This window comes from Crocuta crocuta, unplaced genomic scaffold, assembly GCF_008692635.1.
Source record: "Crocuta crocuta isolate KB4526 unplaced genomic scaffold, BGI_CrCroc_1.0 scaffold81, whole genome shotgun sequence".
Classification (NCBI taxonomy): domain Eukaryota; kingdom Metazoa; phylum Chordata; class Mammalia; order Carnivora; family Hyaenidae; genus Crocuta; species Crocuta crocuta.
In genome coordinates, this window is record NW_027527808.1 from 3,797,186 (window position 1) to 3,818,085 (window position 20,900).

The 20,900-nt window shown below is 36.9% G+C and overlaps 1 protein-coding gene across 1 annotated transcript in view; it reads right to left on the reverse strand.

Annotated features, from left to right (window-relative positions):
* The window catches only part of SNX16 (sorting nexin 16), a 42,110-nt gene extending 26,383 nt beyond the window's left edge, over positions 1-15,727 (reverse strand). Inside the window, exons 1-4 of the mRNA XM_077774512.1 lie at positions 15,522-15,727; positions 13,344-13,818; positions 4,464-4,550; positions 1,160-1,308 (exon numbers count right to left, since the gene is read on the reverse strand). Coding sequence (XP_077630638.1) covers positions 1,160-1,308; positions 4,464-4,550; positions 13,344-13,718 — 611 coding nt within the window. The 5' untranslated portion in view covers positions 13,719-13,818; positions 15,522-15,727. The remainder of the gene's footprint in view (positions 1-1,159; positions 1,309-4,463; positions 4,551-13,343; positions 13,819-15,521) is intronic.
* Between the last annotated feature and the right edge of the window lie 5,173 nt (positions 15,728-20,900).

The following is a 20,900-nucleotide window of genomic DNA, read 5'->3' on the forward strand; positions in this document are numbered from 1 at the left end:
ATCTGGAGTTGAGAGAAGGGGTCTGGGCTTGTAGTTGGCTTTCAGAGAAGAAAATGAGGGAGACGGGCAGAGATCTCAGGGCGTAATCATCAAGCTTGGGCAGCACACATTAAGAAGCAAGATGTATATGCATAGTATCCTTGCTATGTATAACATTAAGGTGTTACACATTTTTAAAAAGACTGAGAAAAAAGGGGAGAAAAAGTGAGACAGTAGGCTTGTCTTAACGGTTTTCCATCCTTATGTGAAAAACTGCTAAGGACAGTTAGAGATATAAGTATCTATACAATATGCTACTGTTGTCTAATAAATGCTCTCTACTTATCTCAAAATGGTTCTAATTTATCTGGTAATGTTAAGTTTCAAAATTAGACACCCAGCTAACAATAAATCATTAAGCAATCTTCTCATAAGTTATTTCCAGAAGCAAAAAAACCCATAGAGATCCTTTCCCTCCCTCTTTAATGGCTGTTATTTTCACGCTTTACCCTCTTTATAAATTAACTCACTTTCCAATCTTCATATTTTTGCATCACTTTGGAGAAATATAAAGAATATTACCTTCAAAATTATATAGTATCATATTAACCAAATTCTAATACATAGGCCACTTTGTTTAAATGATTGTTAAAATACTAAATACTAAAATCAAGTTTACAGTTGGGTTGAGTATATGGTACACTGAATTTTTAACTTTTTAATTTAAACATTTTTTTACATTGAAAAATTTTTAACTTTGCTAACTTTTACAAGTGTTAATACAAATCAAATGACAAATGTTTTTTAATTTAATTTTTATTTTGAAAGCGAGAGAGAGAGAGAGAGAAAGCATGAGTGGGGAAGGGAGAGAGAGAATCCCAAGCAGGCTCTGTCAGCACAGAACCCAACACAGGGCTTGAACTCACGAACCATGAGATCACGACCTGAGCCAAAATCAAGAGTTGGACACTTAACCGAGTCACCCAGGTGTTCCACCAAATAAAATTCTTACCGATAAAATGCAAGAAAATTCCAAGTAGTGCTGTATTAGAGAGGCCAAGTAATTATACTCCTACCCTATATTTTTGTGTTTGAATTAACTATGGTCCTATATTTGTTCTTTAGTTTAAACAAGTTGTTGGAATGCACTCATAACCTCTTATTTCAGTTTGTCACATACCAGTTAGCAATGTCCTTGTGAGCCACTAAATTTTGAAGAAACGCTTGTAATCCTAATTGTCTATCTTCTAAAAAGTCGGCATTGTAGTTATCTTTGAACCAGCGTTTTGGTGGAAGTGCTAATCGAAAGCCTGGAAACATCTCTTTTAACTGAAAAAGAACAAACAAAGAATATACAGTGCTCAACTCAATTATAGCAATTCTACAAAACCTATCCTGTTAACTACATGAAATAAACTTAAAGAATTAAACTCAGCTAAGTTTTTCATACCTCAATTGTTTTACTTGTTGATTTCTACCAGTTGTGTATACATAGGAGTTACAATTGCTCTACATCCTTGGCAATACTAGGCATTGTCCATCCTTTTAATGTTAGTCATTCTGGTGAGTATATAGTAGTTGTGGCTTTAATATGCATTTCTCTGTTGACAAATGATGTTAACTATCTTCTCATGTGCTTATTTGGATCTGCATATCTTTGGTGAATTATCTATTTAAATCTTCTAACCCACTGGTTATTTATCTTTTTATTATTAAGTTACAAGAGTTCTTTATATATTCCTGATACAAGTCCTTTGTCAGATATAGGTATGACAAATATTTTCTCCTAGGCTGTGGCCTGACTTTTACACACATTTTTTTGGATTCTTTCAAGTAAAAGTATGTGATGGCTAGAGTTATTTCTTGTACCTAGAACACTGACATAGATACTTACTAATGTTAGGTGCCCAACTTGAAATATCAAGGAGATATTTACTAATTTAAATTATACTTCTACTAATATCTTTCTTTAAAAGCTTAAGAGTTATCTAAATCTCAACTTGCCTAAGATAAGAAATATCATAGGAATATAAAAATGTATCTAGAGAGACAAAGAGAAGTAAACACTAAATAATAGTTGAACTCTGAAAAGAAAAATAGCAAGTCAAAAAGGATTAAATGGCTCTAAATAGAATTAGAAATTAGTCTTCAATGGGGCGCCTGGGTGGCTCAGTTGGTTAGGCATCCGACTTCGGCTCAGGTCATGATCTCGTGGGTTTGAGCCCTGCATCGGGCTCTGTGTTGACAGCTAGCTCAGAGTGTAGAGCCTGCTTCGGATTCTGTGTGTGTGTGTCTCTCTCTGACCCTCCCCTGCTCACACTTGCTCTCTCTCTCTCAGAAATAAAGCATTAAAAAAAATTAAAAAAAAAAAAAAAAGAAATTAGTCTTCATGAATAAAAATTATAACAATTTCATAAGAAAGCTAAGAATTCCATATTGGTTTCTGGTAACTTCATAAAGTACTTTGGTCTTGTTTGCTTAATTATTTAAAAAAATCAACAGAAATACAGAATTAGAGGTTTTTAATTCATCAGTGTAATATAAGAACTCAGGAACAATAAGTAAAATTCATATATAATGGCAGAAATGCATTACAAATAATACTTTAAATGTTTTGGCATACTACAAAAAGTCATCTTGCTAATACCTAAACAAAGGATGAAATAGTTTAGCATTTTATATTTTACCTTTAATTCAAACTGAAATTTTCAGAATGGGACAAACTTTCTGGGAGCCAGGCAACTGCAAAATCCCATAAGTGGGGTTTTCTACCACCAAACATTATAAGAATATACTAACTTTAGAAGTTTCGAGGGTGAAGTTGGCCAATAGGAGAGAAGAAAATCAGTAAAGTTTCCTCTACAAAACACCTGTCAAAATTAGGGAGTAATTTCTGTTCCAAGGTCATCTTACTTAGCTTCTCAGAAGCATCATAAACCACTTGCTTCTTTTGAAGAAATGGTCTGGTTCTAAAATACCACTACTTGCATCTACCTTATCTGATTTCCCTCTAGCTCTGTGGACAGCTCAGCTCTTCTTCTTCTATCACATTCTTACTGCAATTTACTCAATCAATTCCCTACTGGAAATGTAGGTTGCTTCTAATATTTAACTATTAAAAACAAATTAAAACACAATGAAAATAACAATGAATAAAACATGGTGAAAAGTATCCTGTGAACTAAATATTGCCCATATCCATGATTTCTTATATAGGATAAATCCCAGAAAGGTGATTATTGTGTCAAAATTAAGTACAACTTTAGTAAGTTGTGGCCCCAGGAAGACTCGTATTTCCAACAGTGGATAATACCACTTAAATATCTGTTAACCTGATGCGTAAAAATAGTTCCTTAATTTTCTTTTGAGTACTTTATGATATTAAATGTTTTCTAAATGTATTGGTCCTTTATATTTCTTTTATGGTTTGCCTTGTTCACATCATTTATAGCATTTTCTACTTTTGGTTTACTTTGTTACTTATTTTAAAGAGGCTTTAATATATTGAGAGTTATTATTATTATCCTGTTTCATAAATGCAGTAGGCAGAATTCTAGATGGTCCCATGACCTTTGCCCCTGGTGTTGCTTCTGTGATTCTGTTATGTTACAAAACAAAAGAGAGTATGCAGATGTAATTAGGGTTATTCTTTAATTGGCCTAAAGATGGGAAGATTATCTGGGTAAGCCTAATCTTATCATTTGAACCCTTTAAAAGTACAGCTTTATTTCTGACTGCAGAAGAGAAAGTCAGAGATCTAAAAAAGGACCTGACCTGGCTATTGCTACTTTAAAGGTGGAGGGGCCAGGTACAAGGGCTGGATAGCACTCGTTATGAGTTAAGAACACCTCTGCCTGACAACCAGCATGGAAATAGGAAGCCTGGTCTAAAAACAAGAAGAAACTGAACTCGGCTAACAACTTGAATGAGCCTGGAAGCTGATACTTTCTTAGAGCCCTCCAGATAAGAGCCCTGTCTAGCCAACAATTGATCTTGACCTTGTCTGACCCTAAGTGGCAAACCCAGTTGAGCTCACCTATATCACTAGATAATAAAAAGGTATGTTTTAAGTCATAAAGTTTGTGGTAATTTGTTAAACAGCAATAGAAAACTAATACAATATGGTAGAAATATATTTTTTTGTTCATTCTTTTATTGTCACATGGTTTAGGAAATCTTATATATATATACCTTTTTTTCAAATTCACAATATTATATAATCATTTATATTTCTGTTAGCAATTTTAAGGTTTTCACATTTTTATACTAAAAATAATTTTTGTTTCCAAAAAAAAGGAAGTTGTGTGTAGAGATGGGTCTTTAGGCTATAAAATGAAGTGAAAGAGTTAATTTCCTTAGGAACTAGCAAAGATTTCACTTCACTCAAGTAACTTTTGAGGAGGAAAAACCACAAATTTAACAAAACTGTAACAGACAATAATGCAAAATTGAAAAGTCCATTTTAGATTTATTAAAGTACTTACTTTATCATTAAGCCTAGAAAAGTCAGTGTATCTTCTAAAAACTACCCAGCTTTCTTCTGGGGTTTTCTTTACTAGTATTTTATATACCTATGCAGAGAGAAAAAGAGAGAGAGAGAGACTATAAATAAATGTATATATAGATATTTAAAACTTCAAATGTTTTTAAAACTTTTATTTGAAAACCAGATCATCACAATTGGTAAGTAAAAAAATATCAGAAATCACTTGGACCATCAAATATATGAATAATTAAGTAGGCACCAAAAGCAAGATTTAGGTCTTAAGAAACAAGACTATGACAAATTTGTGACAAAATGCTTTTTTGGCACACACTAATAATAAGTGAAGTCAGCAGTTCCAAAATATATTTTATGGTAAAATATTCTAAAATTGATAAAAGACTCAATCATGTTTGAAAAATAGCCACTCTTGCCTTATACAATAAATTTAATTTCTAAATTCAATAACTATTCAGCATAATTTTCAAATAAATTTGATGTTGTTTTAATCTTCAAGGATGAAATGCAGCTAAAAAATATCCATATTAGACAAAAGTTCACATTTCTATAATTATGCACAATTATCTAGACTTTAAATATTTTAAAAAGTTGAGATTTTAAAAAGCATATCATAAGGAAACTCGAATTCTATTTTTTGTAAGTATAACTTTAGAATTTATTATGAGGAGCCACTATTTATAAGAGAATCTCAGAGAAACAGCTCCTGATAGTCTGGGTACAGTATTTTGGGCTAAACTAAATACACGGCACATGGAATAACCGTCTGCTGAAAGAGTGAAACCCTTGTTTTCTCCCGAAGTCAGCTGTGGAACAACGTTCAGCTGGAGCTCCAGGGCTGAACTTCAGCCACTTGTGGCTACTGAACACGTGAAATGTGACAAGTCTCAAATGATAGGTGCTCTGAGTGTAAAATACACACCGGATTTCAAGGAGTTAGAATAAAAAAGAAGATGTAAAATACTTCACTAAAATGGTTTTAGGTTAAATTAAAATATTATTAAATAGAATTTAATCTGCTTTTTACTTTTTTAAACATGGCTATTAGGACATTTTAAATTACAAATATGACTCACATTTGTGTCTCATGGAGTCCTACTGGATGCTGTAGAGAAGACTCATTATTTAGCGTTAGATCACCCTTATCATTTGATTTTCTCCCTTACAGACTTTTTCTTATAGACTCTTTCAGCTTTTTGGGGGGGAATCAGCAAGGGTAAGGGTTGAACTGTTTTAGCTTCGAAGTAAAAACAAAGCATTCACCTTTGTAATATATAAGGATGAAGAAGATTATCTGGATACCCTTTAAGGTCTGCAGAAAGTCCTGATCTAAGATAGCTGCAAAGGAGATACTAATGAAACATTTTTTTTAAGGAGTTACTAATCAAAACACAAGGGATAAGTTGACTTCAAAACTTCTGAGTATGAAAAACTGATGCATGATAAAAGTCAACTTCATATGGCAATAAGGCTTATCTACACAGAATCCATATTGCCTTTATTATTCTGTTTTAAAAAATGAACCCTCCATTCTAAGCTGCTCTCCACAGTGGCCTGTGAGCACTACTACATCTCTAGGAAAGACCAAGTACAGGTTTTTGTGTTTTGTCTTCTCTAGAAAGCTCTCCTATGTTTCTATTTAAATAGTGCTTTCAATTGTACTTTATGGATACTACTGATCATTCCCTCCTTGTTTTAACAGCAGTTATGGGTTCTACTCTTTACTGGAAACTTAGTATATACTACTTTGTATATATTTATTTTGTAAGTGAATTACGTACTTAAGTACAAAATACATACAGAAAAGCACAGAAATCAAAAGTATACAAAACACTCATGTAATTAGTACCAAGCACAGGAAACAAAACATTACCAACTGAAGAAGTCCACGCCTTCCCAATCTGACTCATCAATCCTCCTAGTCACTTTTGTTCCTTATTTTTTCAAAATTAAAAAAAAATTCTATTTATTTATTTTAAGAGAGAGAGAGAGAGAAACGCTCACATGAGTGATGCAGGGGCAGAGAAAGAGTGAGAACTCCAAGGAGGCTCTGCACTGTAAGTGTAGAGCCGGATGTGGGGCTCAAACTCATGAACCAAGAGATCATGAATGACCTGAGCCTAGATTAGAGTTGGTGCTAGGCCACCCAGGCACACCCACTTTTGTTCTTAATCACTTTTCAAAGACTTGATGGTCTCTACATTACAAGATCTTACCAGTCATTCCTAATACTTGCTTAGTTAAGAGATGAATTCAAAGAAATATATGGAAAAATTATCTTACACACTTAAGACTCCTCCCAAGCTTGTATTTCCAGCTCAGATCTCTTCCCTAAATTCAACTTTTATACATATACGTAATACATACACTTGTGTACTCACTAGGTGTACGTGTTCAGACACACACGACATTTCCATTCTGAGGTCTACTAGGTATCCCAAACCTAGCAAGTTCAAAACCAAATCCTGGTCTTGCTCTCATAATCAGACATCTAATTAAATGGCAACTCTATTCTACTCATTGTTTACATAAAAACTTTGGGATCATCTTTGATTTCTCTTTCTCCCACATTTCAAGGCTCTGACTTCAAAATGTATCAGAATCTGATCACTTGTTAGGACTTCTCCCACCATCCTGCCCATGCCACCATCGTGTTGTCTACTGTGGATTACTGCGAGAACCTAATACCTCCTGTTTCCATTCTTCTGCAACAAAATCTAGTTTAACTCAGCAGCCAGATGAATCTTTTTAAAAAATTAAGTCAGATCACATGACATTTCCTTTAAAACATTTGCAAAGATTTTTCATCTTGTGCAGAGTAAAATGTAAAGGCCTTACAATGGCTACATGCTCTACTTGATCTGTGTGTCACACTCCCTTGTCTTTACCTGTTATTTCAGTTCCTATATCTCTCCCCATGGCTGCTTCTGCTTTCAGCCACCAGGGTCTCTGTAGTTGTCTCACCTGCTGGAAAAGCTCTTTCCCCAGATATTCTCATGGTTCACTGCCTCTTAGTGCTAACATCTTTTCTGTGAGGCCGTGATTGACAACGTTATTTAAATTGCAACTACAGTTGTGGGGAAACTTCCTTCACTCTTTTATTTTTCTCTATAGCACCATATGACACACCAGCATTTAAAAAAGTTTATTTATCTACCATTTACTCATTCATTTGAGTTGCTGTAACACTATTACCACTCTGGAAGAGTGCATTACACACAATAAGTACCCCCAAAATGTTGAATTAATGAATAAATGAATAGAAATAACTTTACAACTGTTATTTACTTCTTTCCCTCTGGTGTCTTTAAAGACTTTATGCACTGCTGTCTCAAATGTGCCTATGAATTTGTATTTTCACACACATCAGCTTAATGAATGCTCATTCCTACATAAGGTATGCCAAGGTAAGAAAATGAGCTACCACTTTATTCTAATTTCCAAAAAGAGTCAGGTCCATGCAGATTTCCCATCACATCAACAGTCTCATGAGAATTCAACTCTAAAGATTGTCTCTCTTCATAAATTATCTCAACACTCTGGTGAACATAGGTGCAAAAATCCTCAACAAAATATTAACAAACTGCATTCAACAATACATTACAAAGATCATTCACCACAATCAAGTGGAATTTATTCTGGGGATGCAAGAATGCCCCAACATCTACAAATCAATCAATGCAATATACCACATCAACAACACATAGGATAAAAATCATATGACCACTTCAATAGATGCAGAAAGAGCATCTGACAAAATCCAACATCTGTTCATGAAAAAATTCTCAACAAAACACCTTTAGGAAAAAGACCTCTCAACATAATAAAGGCTATATATAAAAAACCCACAGCTAATATCATACTTAGTAGGGAAATACTGAGAGCTTTTCCTCTAAGATCAGGAACAAGACAAGGATATCCACCCTTGCCACTTTAATTCAACATAGTACTGAAAGTCCTACCCACGGAAATCAGACAAGAGAAAAGAAATAAGAGGCATCTGTTTAGGGAAGGAAGAGTTAAACCATCACTATTTGCAGATGACATGTTACTGTACACAGGAAATCTTAGACTCCACCAAAAAAACTACTAGAAATAATAAATGAATTATGTAAAGTTGCAGGATACAAAATTAATAGACAAATCCATTGCATTTCTATATACTAATATCAAAGTAGCAGAAAGAGAAATTAAGAAAACAATTCCACTTACACGTGTGCCAAAAAGAATAAAATACCTAAGAATAAACTTAACCAAAGAGGTGAAAGACCTGTACTTTGAAAACTATAAAACAGTGATGAAAGAAAGAACACAATTAGAAAGATTCCATGCTCATGGACTGGAAAAATAGTGTTAAAATGTCCATCCTATCCAAAGTAATCTATATATTCAATACAATCCTTATTGAAATACCAACAGCCACGTTCCATAGAACTAGAAAAAATAACCCTAAAATTGGAACCACAAAAAACCCTGCACAGCCAAAGCACTCTTGAGAAAGAAGAACAAAACTGTACATATCATGATTCCAGATTTCAAGATACACTTGAACCACAAAGAACCCTGATAGCTAAAGCACTCTTGAGAAAGAACAAAGCTGTACATATCAATATTCCCAGATTTCAAGATATACTACGAAGCTATACTAATCAAAACAGTATGGTAGTGGCACTAAAATAGATACACAGAGCAATGGAATAGAATAGATAGCCCAGATATAAACCCAAGCTTATACAATAAATTAATCTGTGACAAAAGAGGCAAGAACATACAAAGGGAAAAAGTGTCTTCAATAAACGGTGCTGGGAAAACTGGAAAGCGACACTGGATCACTGTATAACGCCTTACACAAAAATAGACATTGAAGACCTAAATGTGAGAACTGAAACAATAAAAAAAGAGAACACAGGCAGTAATTTTTTTTGACATCAGCCATAGCAACATCTTTCTAGATATGTCTCCTGAGGCAAGGGAAACAAAAGCAAAAATAAACTACTGGGACTACATAAAAATAAACTTTTGCAAAGTGAAGGAAACCATCAAAAAAACTAAGACAACCTACTGAATGGGAGAAATCATTTGCCAACGATGTATATGATAAGGGGCTAATAATATCCAAAATATATAAAGAACTTCTACAATTACACACCAAGAAAACCCACAAGTAATCCAATTAAAAAATGGGTATCATGGGGCACCTGGGTGGCTCAGTCGAATAAGCTCCGGACAATGGCTCAGATCATGATCTCATCATTCATAGGATTATGCCCCATGTCAGGCTCTGTACTGACAGCTCAGAGCCTGGAGCCTGCTTCGTATTCTGTGTCTCCCTCTCTCTCTCTGCACCTCCCCCACTCGCACTCTGTCTCTCAAAAATAAATAATAAACATTAAAAAAAAAATGAGAAGACCTGAACAGATATTTTTTCAAAGAAGACATAGAGCTGGCAAATAGACACACGAATACATGCTCAACTTCATTAACCATCAAGGAGATGCAAATCAAAACCAGAATGAGATTTCACCTTACGTATATCAGAGTGGCTAAAATAAAAGTGATAAGAAATAACAAGTGTTGCCAAGGATGTGGAGAAAAGGGAACCCTTGTATACTTGTTGGTGGGTATGTAAATTGGTATAGTCACTGTGGAAAACAGTATGGAGGTTCCTTAAAAACTTAAAAATAGAATTACTACAAATACTGGGTATTTACCCAAAGAACATGAAAAAAATAATTCAAAAAGATATATGTACCCCTTTGTTTATTACAGTATTACTATTTATAGTAGCCAAAATATGGAAGCAACCTAAGTGTCCACTAATACATGAATGGATAAAGATGTGGTATGTGTATAAACACAGACACACTCATATATAGATACGTACACACATACACACAATGGAATATTACACAGCCATAAAAAGGATGAGATCTTGCCATTCGTGACAACATGGAGGAACCTAGAGGATATTATGCTAAGCAAAATAAGTCAGACTGAGAAAGACATAGCATATGATTCCTTTGTGGAATTTAAAAAATAAAACAAATGAATAAACAAAAAGCAGAATCAGATCAATAAATACAGAGAACTGATGGTTGTTGGTGGAAGGAGGACTGGGGGAAAGTGCAAACTGGGTAAAGGGAAGATACAAGCCTCTGGTTATGGATGAATAAGTCATGGGCAAAAACGTACAGCATAGGGAAAATAGTCAATGATACTGCAACAGCGTTGTGTGGTGACAAAGGGTAGCTACACTTATGGTGAACACAGCATAGCATATAGAAAAGCTGAATCACTATGTTGTACACCTGAAACAAATGTAACGTTGTGTGTCACCTATACTCAGATGAAAAACTTTTTAAAAATTAAACATTTCCCTGGGCACCTGGGTGGGTCAGTCGGTTAAGCCTCCAACTTTAGCTCAGGTCATGATCTCAGGGTTTGTGGGTTTGAGCCCTGCATCGGGCTCTGTGCTGACAGCTCAGAGCCTGGAGCCTGTTTCAGATTCTGTGTCTCCCTCTCCCTCTGCCCCTCCCCCACTTGTGCTCTGTCTCTCTCTGTCTCAAAAATGAATAAAAAGAACAACAAAAATTAAACATTTCCCTAACAACAACAACACAAATGATGACAACAAATTTTTTCTTGGAGGGCCTTCTATACTGTCCTAAGTTTATAGCATAAAATGTTGAAGTAAACATAAAAACTTTATATCAAGAAAATTGAAGAACTATTTCAATTATATTTAGCGAGGTCTCCAGATACAGAAACACACTGACATACAAGCCAAAACATATAAACTAGCAATTAACAAAAAGAAAACAAAACAAGGTATCAAGAACAAACATATTTCTAAGTATTTAGAAATGAATCTAACCAGGGGCACCTGGCTGGCTCAGTTGGTAGAGTATGTGACTCTTGATCTTGGGGTTGTGAGTTCGACCCCCACGTTGGGTACAGAGTTTACTTAAAGAGAAAAAAAAAAGAAAGAAAGACGTCTGCTCTAAAAACTACAAAATCCTTATTAAAAGAAGTTAAAGACTTCAGTATATGGATTAGGTTCATAAATGCAGAGACTCAATATTGTACAGGTGTCAGTTCTCTCTAGTCTATAAATTCAATATAACTCCAGTGCAAAGAGCCAAGGATAGCCAAGACAGTCTTGAAGAAGAACAAAGCTACACTACTTAAGACGGCAGGTATCCAGGCCTCTCATAATCCGTTAGTAATTAGAGGCCATGTGGAATAGTAAATGAAGGAAAAATGGAACCCATAAACAAACCCATATATTTATGGCTGCCTGATATATGACACAGGCAACAGTGCAAATGTAGGCTTTTCAATAAAACCTGATTATTTTATCCCATATGGAGGTGAAAAAAGTTGTCTTGACCCTTATCCCACACCAGACAAAAATCAATTCCAGATGTTTTACAGATCTAAATGTGAAAGGTCCAACAATAAAACTTTTTGAAGAAAACATAGGTCAACATCTTTGTAAGCTAGGAGTAGGTAGATTTTAAAAAGTGTTGGGGCACCTGAGTGGCTCAGCTGGTTAAGCATCCGACTTTAGCTCTGGTCATGATCTCGTGGTTCACGAGTTCAGGCCCCACGTGGGGCTCAGAGCCTGGAGCCTGCTTCAGATTCTGTGCTTCCCTCTCTCTGTGCCCCTCCCCTGCCTGTGCTGTCTCTCTCTCTCGAAAATAAATTTTAAAAAAATTTTAAAAAAAGAGTTAAAAAAAGCGTTAACTATAAAAGAACAAATTAATAAATATTAAAATTTTTATATTTGTACAATACATATAGAGTATATTAAAACGATGAACTTTTGTTTATCTAATGCATCATTAAGAAAGTGAAACTGCAAGCCACAGAAAGATAACAATCACAGTGCATGCTATAAGAAAAACCTTACATCCAAAATGCAGAGAAAACTATAAATTAAGTGCAAAAAACTTTCCCAAAGAAAAAGGAATAAAGGTTTTCAACAGAAACTTCATAACAGAAGTGTTTTGGCCATCTATCAAATGGCCAAAAAAGTCTTCAATTTAATTAGCCATTTAAAAATGCAAATTAAGAACACATGTGATATTACTCTATCCACCAACAAAATAGGTAAAATGAAAAACACAAAAAATACCACACATTGGGAACGTGTGGAGTAAATGGAACTCTCAACCCCGCTTAAAGGAGTATAAATTAGTACAGCCACTCTGGCACATTGTTCATCATCAGTCTCTTCTAAAGCTAGGCATATAATCTAGCAGTTTTAGTCCTGGGCAGATACCAAACAAATGCATTCAGATGTTTACTGAGTGACAAGTACCAAAAGGTTCATTGCAGTAGCATTTGGAAGAGCCCCAAACTGGAAATTCTACAAATGCTTCAACGGTAGAATGGTTTAATAAATTGTAGTATATTCACAAAAAGGAATACTATCAGTAATAAAAATGAGCTACCTATAATTACATGCAAGATTAAGGATAAATCTTACAAACACAATGCTGAAGAGACCACACCTCAAAGAGTACACACTCTGCAATTCCATTTACATAAAGTGCAAAAATAAATTAATGCAGGCTATCAGGAGAGTGGGTATTGACTGACAGAATGGGGGGGGTGCATTTTGGATGCTGGTAATGTTCTGTTTCTTGATCTGTGGCTAATTTCACAGAAACTTCTGGTTTGTTAAAGTTCATTCAAATAAAACAAAGGCTAGCTACAGCATGACAAAAGTTAGAGGTGTAAAAACCACTTGAATTTTATGTTCAAGAAATTACAAGTATAAGTAACAATTTAACCCAGGTTTAGAATGCAGGTTAGTCAATTTTTCACTTTCTACTGATGTACAGAAGTTAGTACTCACGGTAAATTTAGCTCTTTCTTCCATCACCTCATAACCCAGTATAGTAGGTGTAGAAGGTCTATCTTCCAAAGGTGCTATTTCAGGATTTTGTTCTTCACTTTCTCTTGGTCTAGTGGAATACTCAATGGAAGAATCTGCACCTGTAAATTTGGTCCTAATGAGGGGGCTGCTACAGACAGATGAAGTACTTTCCATTTGGTCAGGTACACTTGTCTGTTTAAAATTACCCATATTTGAGTCCTCTAACTGGCCTTTGGAAGAGTTTGAGCTTGTTGAGATACTCCCAAAAGAAGAACTTCTTTGGCTTCTGTTGGTTGTAAAACTGGAAGCAGAGCTCCCTATGGGCATGGGAACTGGGACATAAGGAGTTGCCATCTTCTTTTAGCCTTTGCAAGAAACCTATACACTGATGAGTCCAAACAGTTAGAGAAAAACTAATATGAAATCCATTATTTTCTTCTTAGGAATTCACTACCTAAAAATGAGAAGAACATACTGAAAGGTTAGTCTTTAATTTGGAACATTATCCAAAAAAACCCCCAGAGTGTTCATATCCATTTCTTTTGATTTTGGGACACTCCAGTACTTTATTTGGAATGAAAACTTGCCCCAAACGTCTTTCTTTAATCCCAAAATATCACCTCTAAGGACTCTCATTTGCAAGGTAAAGAGAGTAAAACTACTCCACAGTCTTTTTCTTGACCTTCATATTACTTGTTCTTTTTAATCTCCACTTCATTTCTCTGTGATAGATTTCTGCAATGTTCATTTTAACCTTATTTCATCTATATAGAAGAGTTGGAAACAGGAAGAGTGGTAAAGCCCTTTCTGAAACTTTATAGTCTGCTCATGGTCCTGACAGTTCCACATACAGTACAAGGAGGGAAGGAGGGAAGAAAAGAAAGCGAGGAGAGTTATTCACATTTGCTTTTAATTTAATTAGTGAAACTGCAATAACACTGGGCCAGAAGCTTAGATGCTACAGGGTAAACATCAACTGCTCTTAAAGTAACAAGTTTACTAAACGCAGGATCAAATGTACTTGAAAAACTCTTGGTCAATTTAATCAAATAAAACCCAATGAACAGTAAACTTGTATCCTAAAATATGAAAAGGTTGAAAGTGAAAATGCTCTTCACAGTTTCCAGATCATCACTAATCCCGCTATGCTATAAACTGAGGGTACTTAACAAACCTTTACAATTCATACTAGACAATCTCTGTTGTCAAAAGGACCAATATATCTTGTCTCAGAATAATCTCATAATTATACAATGAAGAAAAAGTTTACCACTAAGTTGTTAAATAATAAACTAAGAAACTGTAATAACTCAGTGAAATGGCACATAACAGACCTGTGAAATGGCACATAACAATGGGTCTGCCTAGCTTAACCACATCTATGCAACTCTACTGGTTAGAAAGGTAGGAATGGAGCTGCTCGGACTTGGAAAAGATGCTGATGTAAGATTTTTAATCTAGCACGTGGCCGTGGGCAGTCTTCCTCTTCACCAAAGGTTCAAGAAATTTGAGCTGCTGATTCACGGCTTCTTGGTTCTGCCTGATGCTCCTTCCCGCCCCCCACCCCCTCCCGCAAAGAAGTAAATAAAAGTCTGAAATATTATCCTTTTCAAGGCCCCGTGGGATAGCCCTGCCCCTTGCTACTCAACTACCTGAGGCCGCGGGGCTGGAGGAGGGACTCGTTATCAATCCAACCACGGACATGCAAAGAAGTGAGCGCTACCCAAACCTTAAGAAAACGTATTGGGCTCATTAATAGCGTGTTCACTTTTGCCTTGGCATGGAGATGCCCCGAGGGCTAACGTCTTAGTCCTAACCTGGAAAACCCTTAGGCAGGTGAGGTGGCCCGAGCCTGAGCAACGAGGTAGGAGAGAAGTGGGTGGCGAGAGGAAGGGGGGTAGAAACCCAGGCGCAGCTCGACCTCAGGAGTGCCTCGTCAGGTGAGCAGGCCACGGGTTTTCGGCTCATTGAGCGGGAAGACCCACCGCCCCCGGGGCTCCCAGGGGACCTAAGACGAGCCCACCGCCGCCGCCCCGCGCGAGGTCAGCNAGGGCCCCCTCCACCCTCCGGTGGAGCCCGCCCGACGCCCGCCAGCCAAGGGGGCGCAGGTGTCACCCGCGAGAGCGCCCGAGGAAGCGCCCACAGCCTAGTCCCTACCTCAGCCCCCTCCGCGATCCCGTAGAGCGTGCTTCCCTGTGACGGTTAAATCCGACCCTCCTTTACCGCAGCGTTTCGTCTCCACCCACAGGGCCGAGAAGCCTCACGTGACCTTCCGTCCCCAAAGCAGCCGCTCTCTGCCTCTGCTGGGCTTTACCCGGCCGCCGCCGGGCCCAGTATCCCGGCGAGGTGGAAGGAGGGGCCAAGCTCGGCCGCCTCTCCAGGAAGTGACGTCACACCAAGGGCCCTTTCTCCCTCCTCCTCAGCGCCCTACCCCCGGAGGCACTAAATGGAATTGTGCGTGCGGCTAGGGTTCTTTGGCAGCTGGGTTGGACCTAGTGTTGTGGTAAGAATTCCACCTTCTCTGCCCTAGCTTTATTTTTATAAACTAACTTTGAAAAATGGAGGCTAAGACGCCTAGTTTGCCGCACAGGTGATCAGAAGATTTCCGTTCAGTGGAGCGACTACAATCAGCATTGGTCCAGGCTCCTGCTTTGCATCATGGGACTTGTAGTCATCACTAGCTTGGCTAGTTCTAATAAGTTACAGATTTTTCTAAAATTAGTAGAGCTTGAAGGGATGACAAACGATTGTAAGAGTGGGATATAGAACACTACACTACAGATTATTCGTCCTATCGTTGGAAGATAATTTTTTAGTGTATTTTTTTTTTTTTTACAATCTAGGGGGTAGTTTTTATCCCAAATGATACAATATTAGGCTTGTTAGACTTGCACGTCTGAAGACCTGTAAAGTTATCGGTTAAGCTGTTTTCTGATGGTCAAGTGACAAATTGTTTATCATTAGGATTGTACAGTTTGATTTAAAGATCATTGATTTCTAAGGTTTTGGAACATTCCCAAGACTGGGAAAAATTGATAGTTGTAATTTCAAAATGACCATAGAAAGATAATATGGTTTGTGGTGTAATAAGGGTTTTGTGTGAGTGAGATATAAAAAGAGAATTCTGTGGAAACAGTAGACTAAAACGTGAAGTAGTTTTCAGGATGGACTTGAAAGTCGGCCCTGAAGTTGCAGTTATAACCATAAGTTCTGCAAGTGAATAAGGGTATAGAGACAAAAGAAAAAAAAAAAATGAGCCTTGAAGTATTTCCTTCACTTGCTGACAGGGCTGCAGGTGGTAGCAAAAATACTTATGGTGAGAAAGACCTGATAGTCGAATATCAAGGAAGCCAAGGCAAATTAAACTTTCAAGAAGCAAAAGTGTACAAATACCACAGTTATGAGGAGGAGGATCTGGAAAAGTTTATTGAAACTGTCCAGGAAGAACTTCCTTCACAGATTATTGAAAGGAGCATACAGGATATAGATACCATGTGTTCTTTATCTTGCATACTATTTGGTATTGATAAACGTCTAGATTTTACTTAGCGAAAACAATCTGAACATCTTTTTTTAAAAATAAAATAATTTTTATTTTTATTATTTTTGTAATGTCTATTTTTGAGAGAAAGAACAAGCCCGTGAGTGGGAGAGGGGCAGAGAGAGAGGGAGACACAGAATCTGAAGCAGGCTCCATGCTGTTAGCTCAGAGCCCAATGTGGGGCAAGAACTCACAAACCATGAGATCATGACCTGAGCTGAAATTGGATGCTTCAAATGACTGAGCCACCCAGGCATCCTTAAAATAAAATAATTTTTTAAATAGAGGTATAATTTACATATATTAGCTTCAAGTGTGCAACATAATTAGTTGACATTTGTATATATTGAGAAAATGATCACTACAATAAATCTAGTTAACATCCATCACCATAGATAGCTCCAAATTTTTTTCATGTGATGAGGACTTTTAAGATTTACTTTCTTAGCAATTAAAAACAATTTTTTAAAATGTTTATTATTTTGAGAGAGAGACAGAGCATGAATGGAGGAGGGACAGAGAGAGACACAGAATCCAAAGCAGGTTCCAGGCTCTGAGCTATCAGCACAGAGCCCGACGTTGGGCTGGAGCTCACAAATTGTGAGATCATGACCTGAGTTGAAGTCGGATGCTTTACCAACTGAACCACCCAGGTGTCCATTGGTAACTTTCAAATATGCAGTACAGTATTAGTTGCCATACTGTACATTATATTCTCATGACTTATTACTTTATAAATAGAAATGTATACCTTACCTTTTGACTTCTTTCACTCATTTTACACATCTTCACCCCCACCTCTGGCAACCACCAGTCTGATCTTTGTATGTATGAGCATTTTGTTTTGTTTTTTAAATTCCATATATATTCCATATGTGAGTGAGATTATTATGGTATTTGTCTTTCTCTGGCTTATTTTACTTAGCATAATCCCCTCTAGGTCTATCCATGTTGTCACAAAGAGCAAGATTTCATTTTCTTTTTATGGGTGCACAGTATCCTGTGCATCTTCTTTATTCATTTATTTGTTGATAGAGATTTTGGGGTTTCCAAATCTTGACTATTGTAAATAATGCTGTGAACCTGGGAGTACATACTTATGAGTTAGTATATTCATTTTCTTGAATAAATACCCAGAAGCAGATTTGCTGGATTACATGGTAATTCAATTTTTAATTTTTTGAGGAAACTCCATGCTGTTTTTTTTTCATTTTAAAAAAATGTTTATTTATTTAGAGACACTTTCCTTTTTTAAAGTGTATTTATTTATCTTGAGAGAGAGAGAGGGGGGAAGATAGAGAGAGAGAGAGAGAGACAGGGGCAGAGAGAAGTGGAGGGAGAATCCTAAGCAGGCTTCCCACTGTCAGTGCAGAGCCCAATGTGGGCCTGAACTTACAAATCATCAGATCATGACCAGAGCCAAAATCAGGAGTCTGCTGCTTAACTGACTGAGCCACCCAGGGGTGCCCCTATTTATTTATTTTTGAGAGAGAGTGCACACGCTTGAGCTCGCCCAGGAGTGGGGGAGAGGCAGAGAGAGAAGGGGAAGGAGGAGCCGAAGTGGGCTCTGTGCTGACAGCAGAAGGCCTGATGACGGAAGTCACATACCATGAGAGCATGACCTGAGCTGCAGTTGGATGCTCAACCAACTGAGCCACCTACGTGCCCCTATCCATTTTTTTTTTTTTAAAGAGACAGAGAGAATGAGTGGGAGAGAGGGGCAAAGGAAAAGAAAGAGAGAATCTCAAGCAGGCTCTATGCTCAGCATGGAGTTTGACACAGGGCTTGATCCCACAATCCTGGGATCATGACCTGAGCTGAAATCAAGAGTCAGATGCTTGGGACACTTGAGTGGTTCAGTTGGTTAAGTGTAGGATTCTTGTTTTTGGCTCAGGTCATGATCTCATGCTTCATGAGTTCGAGCCCATATGGGGCTCTGTGCTGACAGTGTGGAACTTGCTTGGGATTCTCTCTCTCCCTCTTCCTTCCCCTCCTCCAGTCACACTGTCTTAGTTTCTCTCAAAAATAAATAAATAAACTTAGAAAAAATAAGAAATTAAGTCAAATGCTCAACCAGCTGAGCTACCCAGGTACCCCTCCATACAGTTTTCCACAGTGCCTGTACCAATTTACGTTCCCACCAACAGTGCATGAGAGTTCCCTTTTCTCCACATCCTTATTGACATTTGTCATTTCTTGTCTTTTTTTTAAATAATGCATGAGTGTAGTTTAATTTTTTAAGGTAATTTCTATACCTAATGTGAGGCTTGAACTCACAACCTCAAGATCAAGACTCTCATACTCTACTGACTGAACCAGCCAGGCACCCCTATTTCCTAAGTTTTTAAAAATAGCCATTCTGACAAGTGTGAGGTAGTATCTCATTGTGGCTTTTCTTTAATTTTTTCATTTTAATTTTTAAGTTTTAACCTAAATTCCAGTTAGTTAGCAGGCAGTATAATATTAGTTTCAGGTATACAATATAGTGATTCAACACTTACATACAGCATCCAGTGCTCATCACAAGTGCACTCCTTAATCTCCATCACCTATTTAACCAATTCCCCCAGACCCCTGAACTCATTGTGATTTTGAAGTGCATTTCTATGAGGATTAGTGACAATTGAGTTATTTCTGCATATGCCTGTTGGCTATCTGTATGTCTTCTTTGGAAAAATTTCTATTCAGATCCTCTGCCCAATTTTTAACTGGATTTGTTGTTGCTGTTATTGAGTTGTATGAGTTCTTTATATATTTATATATTATACTAAGCAGATCCCACATGATTTGCAAATATTTTCTCCCATTCAGTAGGTTGCCTCTTCATTTTATTGATAATTTGCTTTGCTGTGCAGAAGGTTTTTAGTTTGGTACAGTCCCACTTGTTTATTTTTGCTTTTCAGGCTGGATCCAAAAATCATTGCCACACCCCATGTCAAGGAGTTTACCACGTATTTTTTTTTTTTTGGTAGTTTTATGGTTTCAGGTTTTACATGCAAGTCTTTAATCCATTTTGAGTTAATTTTTGTGTATGGTGTAAGATAGTGGTCTAGTTTTATTTATTTTCATCTGGCTGTCCAGTTTTTCCAGCACCATTTATTGAAGAGACTGTTGTTTCCCCATTGTATATTCTTGGTTTCTTTGTTGTAAATTAATTGACTGTGTAAACACAGGTTTATTTCTGGGCTCTGGCACATCTTTAATAATCAAGAAAGAATGTCCTGTGGTTGTCAGAGTAAAAGTTACATTATCATAGTGCGTATATAATGGCTAGTCTTTGTGGAATATTTTAGTTAAGTTTGGATGACTGTATACAGTACACAATCAGATTGATTTGTATACATTTTAATTTGCAGAGTAACAGCAGCCTATTTTCCTGGCCATTCTTTATTTTAATTTTACGTAGGATATTTTGAGCCTACTCTAGGAACAATTTTATACAGTGTCACATAGATATCGGTACTGTTCAGGCGAGGGGTGAGTTTAGGGAGAAAGGGAAGAATGGTAAAAAGCAAAAACAAACAGCAGAAAAAAGTACGTGCAATAGGCAAACATCTCTTGAGGTGGCTTCCTAGACTCCCACATTTGCTCCCTCTCTGGAACTCTCTGTCTGCTATAAGTTTGTGCCCCTAGTGGCCATCTTTGTAATATGTTAGTCTTACGATAAGTGTTGTCATGGTTGATTGTGTCTGAGGAGGACATTTGATCTAAATTGTGCCCAAAGGATGCTCTGTCTTAGCAATTAAAAGAAGTGGGAGGAAGATATAGGCTGGAAGTCATAGGAGGTGAAGTCAAAGGAAATTCGATGATAAGAGGGTCAATGAAGTCCCACTGCTGAGGTCACTGGGGTTGATCTGGTCTCCACCCATTCTTGACTTTTACTTGGAATTCATGAGATACCCTAGTGTACTTTCAATAGATTTGCCTTCTGTTACACCTAGCCAGAGTTGCTTCTTCTGCTTATAACCAAAAGTACAACTAATAGAGTATGTTAG